Here is a 13,648-nt window from a genome sequence, read left to right on the forward strand (position 1 = left end):
CACACACAAAAGAAAAACTTATTTAAATAAAATACTTTGAAAATTCAAAGCTGTGCTGGCTGCCTTACTTGCTGGAGTCAGACGGTTACTTTCTTAACATTAGGTTAAGACATTGCTCGGAAGAGATGGGTGCAGGGACTCAGGCACACAGAGGCCGGGCCGTCCCCAGTCACTTCCTTCCCCCGGTGGAGTCACAGGTTGGAGGACCAGGAATGTAGCTGTCTCACCCACATTTGCAAAACAGATGCCCTCAGAGACTGAAGTCCCTCAGAGGTGCCAGCTGCAGATGTTCCTTGGCAACACAGAGGACTTTCCCTTCAGTGAGGTCAATCAACGTCAATGTCGTCTTAAGGGAAAAGGGATAAAATCTATGAAAAATAGGCCTCTGAGTTAAATCCAGAGTTGGGAACATCTGGGATCAAAAACCTCTATAGTAGCCACTCAGGAGGGAGATACGTGTCTGTGTGTGCGTGTACGCAGGAATGTGTACCTCTTGTTCAAGTTGCCCATAGCTCCACCTTGGTTATGACATGAACCAGATGCTCCTGACTCCTCTCTCCATGATGCTAAGCTTGCCATTAAAGCAGAAACCATCTAGAGCAGTGCTCTTGGGTAGAACCAGGGATGGTGGAAATGCTCTATAGCTACACTGTGCAATATAGTACCATTAGCCACATGCGGCTACTTAAAATTCATTAAAATTAAATAAAATTAGAGGTCCACTAGCTCAGTTATGCCAGCCATGTCTCAAGTGCTCTGTGGCCACATGGCGCTAGTGGCTACCATCCTGGACAGCACGGTCTATAAGCTTGTGGGGGTGGTCAAACACAGCAGCACAACACCACACCAACTGCATTTCAAGGAGGGCCTGGGAGGGAAGGTCTATAGCACAGGCTCACCCTTCACCTTAGCTCCCCTAAGGCAATCACCACACAGCAACCGCCACACACTCATGACTAGAGAACAGAGAATCTTCATTCAGCTCCCTGTTCATCCCTCCAGGACATTCCAGAACTTTCCAGTGCAGAGGAGGAGCTGTTGCCCAGAAGCCATGCTATGGGGAGGTAGGGGACAGCAGCTGCTGCACACCCACGGGGTTGCCAGCACTAAGTGCCATCAGCCCCACCTGCCTGGCTCAGCCCTGGCCTTGGGGTGTGAATATGGATTTGGACAATGCCATCATTCCATTAGCATTCTCAACTCACTGGAGCACTCTGTGCTGGCCCCTGGCCCTTTGACCTTAGTATTATTCCCAAATCCAAGGTCACAGGATTGCAAGCCTGAAAAAAGAATCTCTTCAAGCAGCTTTCTGTCTCTTTCATAGGTTTAAGGGGATGTTTTCAAATACTCTTGTGGGCAATGCCACAGAGTACACTTCATTCAGGAATGGCCACGCACATGCCCATCTAGCCCCCTTTTGGGGCTACTTGTTTCACTCACATCTTTGACTGTTTATTATGTGCCAAGCACACTACGTGGCAGAGATACCAAGTTGTCCTGAAGGGGCTCAGCCTGGTTGGGGAAACAGATAAGCAAATAGACCATTATGATACAGTGTGGTCATTGCTTCCTTAGAGGGAAGCTCCAAGGCTAGCTTCAGGACAGGCTGGGAGAGATCACCCAGGAGCTGTCTAGAGATTTACACAGGAAGAAACAAGGAAGGAAGGCACCATTTGCGTAGCCCACAAGGTGAAAGTGCACCCTGGAGCAGTGACACAGGGTGCAGCCTGGCAGTCTTTCAGAAACCATCAGACTCTCTGGGGGCCATAAGTGCAGTGGGCGGGGACTCAGGACTAGAGTTGTCCCAATCCAGATGTTAACTCCAACTCTCACTAGTTAAGTAACTTAGGCCCATGACTTAATCTCTCTGTAAAGACTTACCTGTAAAGTACAGCTAATGAGAGTAGGAACCAGAAGATTAAATGAGATAATGCATATAAAGCCTGGCTGAGAAGTGCCTGATGAATGTTAGTTATTATTAAGGACAGAAGGAAAATCCTGAGAGAGTTGTGTCCTAGGAGGCAAAGAAGAAGAAAGCAACAGTCCATAGAGTCAAATGATGCAGTCAGGTCAAATGAGATAGGGATAATTTGCATTTCCTATTTCTGTTGGTGTAACTATTCCCTGATTTCACCACACACTGCACTGTCTGCACTATTACTGATACTCCATGAATTAAGGTCTCCCGATTTGCAGCATGCAGCAGGCAAGGTTGCTTAATTACCCGTCTCACCTCTACCCTCAACCAAGCCACCCTGGCATGATGGTGCCAACTGGTGGCCAAATCAGGATAGAATCTAAGGCAACATCTTTTCCACTTTACAACAATGTTTCCCTTAGAACTGCGGTCCCCAACCCCTGGGCTACAGACAACGGTCTGTGGCCATCTCCTCCCACCTTCTGTGGACAAATTGTCTTCCATGAAACTTAGGAACCGGGCTGCACAGCAGGTGATCTGCGGGCGAATGAGCGAAGCTTCATCTGTATTCATGGCCACTCCCCATCGTTCGCATCACCGCCTGGGCTCCTCCTCCCCACTGCCACCCCTGTCCATCCTGGAAAAATTGTCTTCCATGAAACCAGTCCCTGGTGCCAAAAAGATTGGGGACCTCTGCCTTAGAACATTAGTCCAGCTAGTTCACTTGCTCTCAAATTAAATGTGCAAAAGAGCCACTGGGTTTTATGTGACATTCACAAATCTGTCAGGGTCTGGAATACCACACTCATTTGACATATGGGGAATTTCCATAATCCTAAATCTTAATTGTTGTTACAAACATATTTTTGGTGAAATGTTCCATACTTAGCATCACTGCCTAAGGGGAAAGCTTCCCTAACCACACAAGTCTCCCCCATCACAGCAAGGTCACACCCTATTGCAACTGTGTGTTTCCTGTATTCCCAGCACACCACTCCTATTCCTCCCCCATTAGAATTAGCCTTTATGAGGCTAGAATTATAGCTGTATTATTCACTGTTATATCTTCCAATATCTGCCATGAAGCCTGGTACATACCACATGCTAAATAAATGTGGTGACTGGAAAAAAATAATCACTGGGATGTTTCTTAAAAATTCAAGTTCCTAGTCCCTCCCTGCCCTTCTGGCTGATTATTAAGTCTGGGTGACGCCAGACAACCTGCTCCACTATGAAGCATTCTAGGTAAATTCAGGTGAGCCCTGAACCACACCTTGAGAAACATTATCTAGATACTCAAAACAACAAAGGAAATTGTATGGTCAAATAAGTTTGCAAAACTCTGCGTGCCATAACTTCCCCACTTCACCCCCTTGAGACCCTCAATGCATATGTCACATTAAAGGTTCTAACAGGTACTATAACAAAGAAATTTACTTAACTCCACTTATCTCAGAGTTTTCCCAAATTTATTTGACCGTAAGTCCTCTTTTTCTTTTAGCACATCCGGAGGAAGGGGAAAACCATTTGGGAACGGTGCCATGGAGGGCGAGTGAACGCTCCATGCATCACCTGCTCCTGTCTTCCACTGCCTACAGCTCAACCAGTATCATCTCCAGGGAAACCCTTTCTGAAATGCACACAGATTCTCCTTGACATTTACTAACCTTTCTTTCTCACTATTCCCTTTCTCTTGCTTCCATTTGTGACCCATAATAATCCCGTTGTTGGACATTCATAGCAAATACATTTTTGAGCTGGCTAGAGATACACCTCTATCAAGGATAAAGAAAGAAAAGAAGAAAAAGTTTTGAATGAAACTATAAAGACTAGAGATCCAAGCCCACTATCTTACCATTCCAGAGTGCCTTATAATACATAAAGAGCACTTTCATTATCTCATTTGATTCCCACTTTATAAAGGAAGAAAATGAGGCCCAGAGAAAGTAAGCCAACTTACTCAAATCTGGAATGGAAACCAAAGTCTTCGGACTCCTGTCTCAGTGGGCATCGTGGCCCAGGCTGACCTGCCAATTTTGTCTCCTCAGAGACTGTTAAACAGGTAGAAGCATCTCCTTTGAGTCAGAAACTTATTGAATACAGTCAAGGGTCTGCCCGTAAGCCTTTAACGTGCCCAAATGTCTCCTTCAGATGTTCCACAGCGAGCCCCATCTGCCTCCTTATCTTTCTCTAATTAAAGCTAATTTTCCTAACTCACCAAAATAAAGAACTGTCTCTGTTCAATTTTGTTTCCTTCTTTTATTTAAATTATGATATCGCAATACTGTTGCCTTCTACTTTTGTCATTATAAGTCTACTGAAATTCATATGTATTGTAGAATAAACAGGGTTTTATGGGCTAACCTGAGAATGTTATTTTCTTTTTCTTTTTTTTTTTTTTTTTTTTTTTTTTTTTTGAGACAGGGTCTGGCTCTGTCACCCAGGATAAAGTGCTGTGGCATCATCAACACTCAGTTTGAGGTTGCTGTGAGCAACCCGGGCTCAAGCGATCCTGCTGCCTCAGCCTCCCAAGCAGCTGGGACTACAGACGTGCGCCACCATGTCCGGCTAATTTTTCTATTTTTTGTAGAGGCAGGGGTCTCATTCTTGCTCAGGGTGGTCTCAAACTCCTGGCCTCAAACGATCCTCCTGCCTTGTCCTCTGTACTAGAATTACAGGCCTGAGCCACCGTGCCAGCCCAAGCTTCCTTATGTAACATGGGAATTGGAACACAAAGCATTTCCACCCGCCACAGAAACAACTGACAAGGAATTGGGGAAGTGAATTCACTTACAGATCAGGAACTGGCTGAAAGCCCTCCCAGGGGCACCCGTCACTTTCCACTGGGCTGACCACCTCCACCCCGCTTCCCTCACCACCAGGTCTGGGGAGAGGGTCCAGCTCTCACCAGTCTCCTCAAGGTGGTTCCCAGGGATTTTGTGTGCATTAGTCCAGCAACAGCACTGCCAAAGCAACCAGCAACGCAGGCTGGATGCTAAGTGGATGCTAAGCAAGCCTTCAGTGGCTGACTCTGCAGGCAGTATTACCCAGGAGAGAAGAAAAGCGGGGACCGGTTCACCCAGAATTCCCCTCTGGGGGTAGAGAGAGAATAGGCGCTGGCGTGAGAGGCTCCCGACAGGACAACACTGCCACCTCCTGGCCAGGCCGCGTGTAGCGCGCCTCTTGCGCGGGGTTCCCTGCTGACAGACACCTACTGATGACCCGGTCGCTAACAGCAACTCCTGATGCTCTGCCCTGGCGAAGGGCTGAAGGTAAGGACTTGGAAATTTTTTCAGTTGAGGTCCTTTTCCAGCAACTGACTAAATTTCACCAAGAGCCTCTCGCTGTTTACGATTGTTTTTCCTTCTGCCATGCCGTCCAGTCATTTGCATTTCTCCCCGTCCACAGCTCTTTCCACACACACACCTGGCTCTTTTCCTTCCTGGATCACAGTTCCTTGAGTCATTCTCTCTCTTTCTTCCGTACTCCTTCAGCATTTTCTGGCTTTAATAATCCTCGCATCCCAAGAATTCAAAGTTAAAACACAGAGGTCTTATCCTCATTTGACAGAGACAGCCGCTGTCCAGAACCACCAGCTCTCGGCTCTGCCAAGAAAGGACCGTCCCCTCCGCACTGCCTGCCCTCCTCAAATCCCACTGATTCTTCTTCCTGGATGACTCTTTCCTCTGTGCCCTCTTCCCCTTTCCCACCACGTCTGCCACCAACCAAGAAAGCCATGACCTCTTGCTTGAACTTCTACGTTAGGCCTTAATTCGCTGGGAATCTCCATCCTTTCTCCAAAACTTCCCTTAGCACCTCCCCCAGCCCCATTCTCTACCCTGTCACCAGACTGATATTTCCCACAAACAAGCCTGACCTTGTCTATCCCAGGTTTAAGAACCTCTGAGCGTTCCCCACTGTCCAAGTGCTTCCATCTGGGAGGGGCTCCCAACCCTGGTGGCATGTCAGAACCTGGGGAGCTTTAGAAAGCTCGATGCACAGGACTCACCTGACAGCGTGAAGCAGAGTCTGTGGAGGGGACGTGAGCGTCTGTACACGTAAGAGCTCCCCACTGACCCGATGGGAGAGTGAGAGCTGAGAACCACGGGACAGCCGTGGCAGAGAATCCCTGCCCACCGCTCAGTATGGCTCCCCACCAAGCTCTCCTTGCCCCACTGAGAAACCACATTTCCTCCCTCAGACACGCACACTCTGTGCCTTCCCAACGTTGCCACCAGTGTCTTCTGCCGCAGGTGCCCTGCCCCCCACCCCCCCCCACCCCCCGCCACTCCAGGCCTCTGGTTTCTCCCCTGGCGACTCATCCTTGCTGACATCACATCCCCGTGAAACTTTCTCCCCCCGGCACCCCGCAGGATTCATCACCCCACTCTGCTCAACGTTCAGTCCATGCCCGTTAGCCCCCTCCCCCTGTTGTGCACCCACAGTCACGGTTTGTTTCCACGCTGCCTCCTCCACCATCCGAGGGCTGCTCAAGGGCAGCAGTTGTGTTAGTTCATCATTGCCTTGCTCATGTCCCGCATGGAGTAGGCAGTGCTTTGAAACTTCACCAAATGCTGCTAAGACTGCTGTCTTCCCTTCTGCCCTAGTTCCTGGCTTGTAGCCTGTACTTTCTACGAGAGCTTTTGCTAGCTTTAGTTTTTCCTAAAGGGCAGAAATTGTCTCTGTAAGCTTCAAAACCTTGAAGGTTCATAACCTGGCTCTAAGAAAACTGTTTGACCCTCTCTCAAAAGCAACCCATTCCATGGGCCCATATTCAGCTACCAGAGCAGAAACTGCCAGCACTGGTCACGTTACAATGAGATTACGCACGGAAGTTTAGGGTTGGAATGTTTTCCTCAGTCAGACAAAGACCCTTTGAAAATGAACTTCCCCCTATTTCCTCCCCTGTCCCCAGCAGAACCTCTGAAGGGTCAACTGAGGTTTTCTCTGTCCCCTCCCTTCCAGTACTATGGGTCCTACAGGCAGAAGAATATAAGAAACTCCAGTTTTCCAAAAGTCCTCTTCTTGGCCAGTGGGGGAGAAACCCTGGGGTCAGGGAACACGAGAGTGTGCACTTTGTCATCTGCTGCCATCACAGACTCCTCCAGAGCAAAAAGACCACGGTGATGCCCTACGCCACAGCTACTCAAAGAGTGGTCACCAGTCCAGCACACCCCCCACCCAGCCTGGACCTACTGAACCAGAACGTCTGGGGAGGGGACCCCAGCAATCTGTGTGTTAATAAGCACAGTTAACAAGCATGTTCAACGTTGAGAAGCACCACCCACCTTCCACCATCCCTGGCTCTGAGTCAGACCCTGGGATCAGATCCACTTTGCAAAGGAAGCATTTTTCTAAAAAGCCTGGACCACTGGTATGAGCCCAAGGCTTCAGAATCACAAAGGTGAGTACTCACTTGCAAACAGGGTCACAGAGCACAGAAGGGAACTCGAGGAGAGGACTTAGAACTGGGAAGTTGTGGAGACGGATCTTTAAGGCAGACGAGGAAGGTAGCTCAGGCTCAGGCCCTGCCAAAACTGGATCAAGACTGGAAGAAATCTGGCAGGTTTCTGTCAACTTCTCCTCCTTAGAGAAGCCTTCACAGTCTGCTACCTTTCACCACCTCTGTCTCTTAATCCTACTATTCTTCTTCTATGGCACTTATCACTTCTTAAATTATATATTTATTTGTGGTTTATTGTCAGTCTCCACCAATTGAATATAAGCACAAAGGCAAGAATATTATGTTTTGTTCACTTGTATGACACAAATGCTTAGAATAGTACTTGGTACGTAAGAGGGCTTAATCTATACTTGCTGAATGAATGAATGAATGAACGACAGTACACAGACTCCGCTAGTACAAGGACCGTGTCTGCCTTGCTCACAGCTATGAGCTCACCTCTTGCTCACCTGTTTCCTCAGCGCCCAGCACACTGTCTGATATAAAGCAGACACTTAATAAATTCTTGTTGAATCAATGAACAACATCCAAGCACAATTTAAATGATCAGCACCAACACTCAAACTGTACTTTATTCAGACCGCTCGTTGTCAGAGCTAGCAATTACTATGGCACTGCTCAACGTGTCTGTCTGGGGAGGGCGAGGGTGGAGGGCAAGAGAGGGGGATACTGAACACCTTAAAAGTTGACAAAAATGGTTTGAGGAGTATGGCTTGGCATTCACCCAGAGGCTGAAACCTGGAGCAACTTAGGCAATGAGCTACACCCCCGTCCCGGAGGGTACTGCAGCTTTTAGAGCATTTGCCTGCCTTCCCACTCACCTCTCCTGCATTCCAAGTATCATTATTTGCCATCACGCAAGTAAGAGACCACAGCCAACCAAATTCCATTGCAATGCACAAATTGTACCTTCACTGGCACTTAGGTTAAATTTAGAATTCAAGTGCACTTATGTGGGGAAAATAACACAAGGCAAATTTTTTTAATCATGTGGTTTATTTTTTTTCTTGAATAGGAATTTAAGTTATTTCAATGGTCACTGACTTCACTACAAAAAACCTTCCAAAATGATAGGAAATAAGCAAGAAGGACCTGACCTTGCCAAGTGTCCAATCAAACCGTGAGCTTCACAGCGCCAAGCCACCTCAGAACACCCAAGGGTCCAACCGTGTGGGGAGCTGGGGGAGGGAGGCTGAGGCCTGACGGGCATGGAAGGGGGTCATAGGAGGGTCTTGGGGAGGTAGCAATTATCAAGAGAGTCAAATTATTTAAAGTTGAAATGAGTGAGAATTTATTCACAACATATGCAGATCTATGAAAGTGATTATGCAAATGGCTGGAAAGAGGGCACTTAAAAATAGCAGTAAAATGGGAGCTTGGGTTTCCAGCATGCTGGATCCTAGTCAGAACTTAGCTAAATGTGAATCCATCTTGGCCCCTTTGAATTTTCTTTATTCTTCCTAACACCAGCAATTTGAAAGAGGGGAATTTACGCTTTTTTTCCTCAAAACCCAGTGGGAAGGAGCAGTAACAAGGGTCAGGTTGCCTCAGTCCCAACCCTGGGTAATCAGAACCCCTCTGTGGTGCTTCGTCCTAGAGAGAAGATTTGGAGTAGCAGAGCTTCAAATGTGTGTGTGTGTGTGTGTGTGTGTGTGTGTGTGTATACATACACCAGTTTCTAGAAATTTCCAACCGGTAAAGTGCTGGATTGATTCATTTTTTTTTTCCCCTAATTCAGTATGTTTGTTACTGAAGACAGGCTGGAAAACCCTGCAGTTCCAATGCTGTCTTTCCCATACATCCTGTGCAACTACTATTTTGTTGATGTTCAGGCCCCTCATACAGATGGGCAAAAATGCAGGTGACAGGAAGGAACCCCTGTAGCCGGCAGCTGGGTGACCTGATGTGTTCTGCGGGTTACCCAGCGCCCTCAGCAGCTAGAGCTCTGAGCACTGCACCTTCCACTCGGCAGGCCCCGCCCCGCCCCCCCCCCCCCCCCAAGCTCGCACAGCCCCAACCCCGGCTGGTCGTGTCCCCGCAAGGATCGCTCAAATGGGCCCTCAGAATGTCCTCGTCTTTCCTCCCAGCGTCCGCTTCTTTCTGCCCGGGACACGCTCTCTGCTGTAGCCATGAGGGCGGATTTTCAACTCCACGTAAGGAATGGAAAATTCGTGTCCTTTCCACGGCTCCCAGTTCACCCCCTACACACAGAAAAAAAGCCACATCAAGAGGAGGTAGGGTGGGTTATGGCACAAAAGAATCCTTGTTTACCAGTGAAACCACTCCCTCTCTGCTTGCGGGGTGGAGAGGGAGAGGGGGGCAGGGGAGAGAGGGAGGGAGAGAGGGAGGGAGGTGCGCCTTGGTTACCGGGAGGGGGAGGCGAGGGCGGGGAAACGTGCGCCCTCTGCTGGGCAGCTGGCGTGAGACAGGCTGGGGACCCGGAGCCTCCACGGTGGGACAACCGGGTGTGAGCCAGGAGGTGGGCGGGGCCAGAGCTGCCGCACAGATAACACGGGGTCAACCTGGCCAGCAATGAGCAAATTATCTTTGCCTCACTCTTTTCCTTTCCAAAAAATTAAAGGCAAAAATAAACATATTAATTGGCCAATCGTGTAAAATCATTTTCAATTTAGACTGTTTAGATATTAGCTCTGGGGTAACAAATAGCCTGCTGAAAACTAAATTTCATTTTATGTCTTTTGACTGGTGAGCGCAATAATATTTAATTCACTTAATAACCTTGCAACCTGGCCAATAAAGAGCCCAAGTGCCCAATTTTATGTATTTTAATTTGTGAGGTAAATAATAAACAAGCAGCTAAATGCCTTGCAGACTGTGAAAAGCACATTAACCAGATGAATGTCTTTTATTAGCAAATATGGGATGGTTTAGGGCATGCTGGCTGCTCATTTCAAATATTTGATCTCCTATCACTGGCTTCCCTGAGTCGGCCCACAAACTGCCACCATGATTCATGGGCCCACCCTACTTGGCTTCCCTGGGGGGCAAATTTCTTCTTCTGTTTGAAAAATCACAGAAGGATTGGGAGTCCTCGAAGCCCAGTCAAGGCCAAAGTAATCAAAATGTACCTGGACTTTAGACATGTTAATATTTATAGTAACACTGGCACAAGGTGAGTTCTGGGGAGAGGTGTCTTCCTGAAGGCTTAGGATCAGGGTGTAGGAGAGGAAATTAAAAACCTAGGATGGGGACTCCAAGGGGCTTTGGAGGGAAGAGGATTAATGGTGAGGAGAAGCAAAGATGCAATTTTCAAGGAGCTGTGAGGAAGCAGGCTGGAGGTGCCCTGTAGCTGGCAGAGTCAGGATGATATACGGTGGTCATGGAGGGTCGAGAAATCACAGGAAGCAAAGTTTCAGAACAAGGGAGGGGAGAGGAGCCTGCTGGACTCCTAGCCCAGTGTGCACACTCCTCAAGGGGAGAGACTGGACTGCCACAATGCTCTGGGCAAGTGCTGGGTGAAGGGGACCCAAGGATAGGTCTGACCTAAGGCAAAAAAGACTTTGTTTTCCTGGTGATCAAAGAACTTGAAAAAAATTGCTCTGGTTCAACTATGACAACTAGAAAGGATTAGGAAGTGTCTGTTATGAACTGAATGTTGTGTCTCCCCAAAATTCATACAGTGAAGCCCTAGCCCCCTAACATAATGGTATTTAGAGGTGGGGCCTTTGGGAGGTAGTCAGGTTTAGATGAGGTTGTGGGGGGGTGGTCCATGAAGGGCTGAGTGCCCTTATAAGAAGAGGAAGAGACCAGAGCTCCTCTCTCTCTACCGTGTGAGGACACAGCCAGAGACAGCCATGTGTAGCCAGGTAGAGAGTCGCCGTCAAGAACTGAATCTGTCAGCACCCTGATCTCGGACTTCCCAGCCTCCGGAACTGTGAGAAATAAATGTCTGTCATTTAAGCCCTCCAGTCTGTGGCATTTTGTTACAGCAGCCCGAGCTGACAGTGTCCATGTGTGAACCAGTAAAATGAGATCCCATATCATCTGTCTTTCCAGGGCAGTGGGCAGCCCGAGAGTTCCTCGACTTGTCCCTGAGTGTGCAGCACTGGTGGGAGTGCAGAGCAGGTGGAGGCCACAGCCAATGGGCGGGAGGGACGTGACCTCAAGGCCACGGAGCCTGGAGGAGAAGCTCTGCTGCCCAGACTGGAAGCCTGGGAAGGAGAGGGGCTGCCAGACTGGCCTGGAAGGTGTCCCTTTGGGAGCTGCATGTGGGCAGAGCCTGGGACAGAAAAGATGTTCACCTGTCACCTACCTCACTGTGCTTGGTCTCCCCGTATCTGCCATTGGGGTTGGCTAGGTGGCAGTTCTTATACCACCAGCCACCATGATGCGTGAGGGCACAGTTGCTGAGTGCAATATCATTGTCTCTGTCAAAAGTTGTAAATTTCCATCCATTGTGGTAAGTAAGAGCATCCCCTGCAGGAGAGAAGAAATAGGAAGGGAGAGCCCAAGTCTAGCCACTGCGGGATGATCAAAAGGGGACCCAGCAAGAAAATCTCCCCATAGTCCCTGACCACCCCTCACACAAGAAAACCACTCTCCGCCCTCCCCGCCTCTGCCACAGCTCAACCCTTTACCCCCCATCCAGACCCGAAACCCCTGAGCCGTATTTGACAGCCCCTTCATACCCATCATCCAGCCCCTCCTCCTACAGGCCACTCCCGTACACCCACGGCTCCCACCCTAGGCCGTTCTCCCAGCCCACATGAACCCTACACATCCATTTTTGTCATCTCAGGCCTAACATCCTGCTGCCCACCATACGGGGTGAGTCGCTCTTCCTTGCTTCTCGGGCCTGTAACTGGCTGTACCTTACGCACAATCTCACATCCCAGTGTCCCCACCAGGCACCCTCTGCTCTGATCAGTCCTGCTTCCGTGGGGTTTCTCTCTGCCCTTCGTCAGTCCAAATCCCTGCTCCTGAGGAAGGTTCTCCTTCTGCATCCTCCAACCCACACTAACACACACACACACACACACACACCCTTGAACTTCTAGAGCCCTTTAGGCACAATGTACAGTGTAGTGCCTCATTGCATCCTGCCTGGAAATCTGCTTTATTTTACTCATATTTCTCCTGTTTCCCTATCGTATTTGTCATCCTGGTATAAGCTTATCTTCTTTTTCAGCTCGTAAAAGGCAATAAGGACCCGTATCAATCACAAGCTTAATCAAGTTCCGTCCCCGCAATAACGATCCTTACATTCATCTAATCTCTGAGTTTACCAATCATCACACATATGTTCTCACTTGACTCTCACAGCAAGCCTGAGAGGCAGGCAGGGCACCTCTTCCTCCCACAAGGAAACAAACTCACAAAGGTTAGACTCAAAGGCCTTGTTAAGGTCCCATAGTCCATAAGTGGTAGAGCTGGGACTCAAATCTTCATCCTCAGGCTCCAAGTCCAGAGTCCTTTCTGAGATACCACCCTACCTGTGGCTTGCTTATTTCAACAAGGGGCTTCAACTATGCTGGCATGAACAAGCCTCCACAACCATGGTTCTCCAAGTGGTGTCCCCAACCAGCAGCACCTGCATCACCTGGGAACTTGTTAGAAATTAACATTCTCAGGCCCCACCCCAGACCTACAGAACCAGAAACCATCAGGTGGGACCCAGCAATCCATGCTTTGACAAGCCCTTCAGATGCTCCTTGTGCAGGCTACAGCGTGAGAACCTCTAGCCTACAACTCCATTCATTTATTTATTCAGGGAACATTTACCGAACACCTGCTATCGATCAGCACATGCTAGACTCTGAGAATACAAAACGGGGAGGTCCTTGCTCTCAAAAACTGAGTTGGGATGGGTGAGGCAGGCATACAAAGAGTCGGCAACACGTTGTGCAAAGGGAAGGTCGCAACGTGCCCCTCCAGCTCTGTGATCTCAAACTGTGGCTCCTTCACACCCCACCCAGCAAAAGCAGGAGGAGAACGGCGCAGAGGCCCCTCTCATGCAGACACAGCAGAACTACTCTGCCCCAGTAGTTTGCTCCGACCAAAGAAAAGGACACTGTCACTTTAGTCACATACATGTCCTCCTCCCTTCAGACTTCTTCCAGAAAGTTAACTACAGCTTGAAATAACATGTGACGTCTTCTCAGTAACATTCTTTAAATGAGCACATCTTACCTCACCTGTATAGAAAGTTCCCAGAGCTGTTTTCTAAGAATCTGTGCAGAGGTTTTCTTAAAGATATGTTTGTGATTATCTAAACTTGGGCACTGGGATAAAGAACGGTGAAGAGG

The 13,648-nt window shown here is 48.6% G+C and overlaps 1 protein-coding gene across 1 annotated transcript in view; it reads right to left on the reverse strand.

Moving 5' to 3' along the window:
- Positions 1-9,425: 9,425 nt before the first annotated feature.
- The window catches only part of TNN (tenascin N), a 58,728-nt gene continuing 54,505 nt past the window's right edge, over positions 9,426-13,648 (reverse strand). The window contains exons 16-17 of the mRNA XM_045546534.1: positions 11,656-11,819; positions 9,426-9,583 (exon numbers count right to left, since the gene is read on the reverse strand). Of these exons, the coding sequence (XP_045402490.1) occupies positions 9,443-9,583; positions 11,656-11,819 (305 nt within the window). The 3' untranslated portion in view covers positions 9,426-9,442. The remainder of the gene's footprint in view (positions 9,584-11,655; positions 11,820-13,648) is intronic.

The sequence above is a fragment of the Lemur catta genome, chromosome 3 (assembly GCF_020740605.2).
Source record: "Lemur catta isolate mLemCat1 chromosome 3, mLemCat1.pri, whole genome shotgun sequence".
Classification (NCBI taxonomy): domain Eukaryota; kingdom Metazoa; phylum Chordata; class Mammalia; order Primates; family Lemuridae; genus Lemur; species Lemur catta.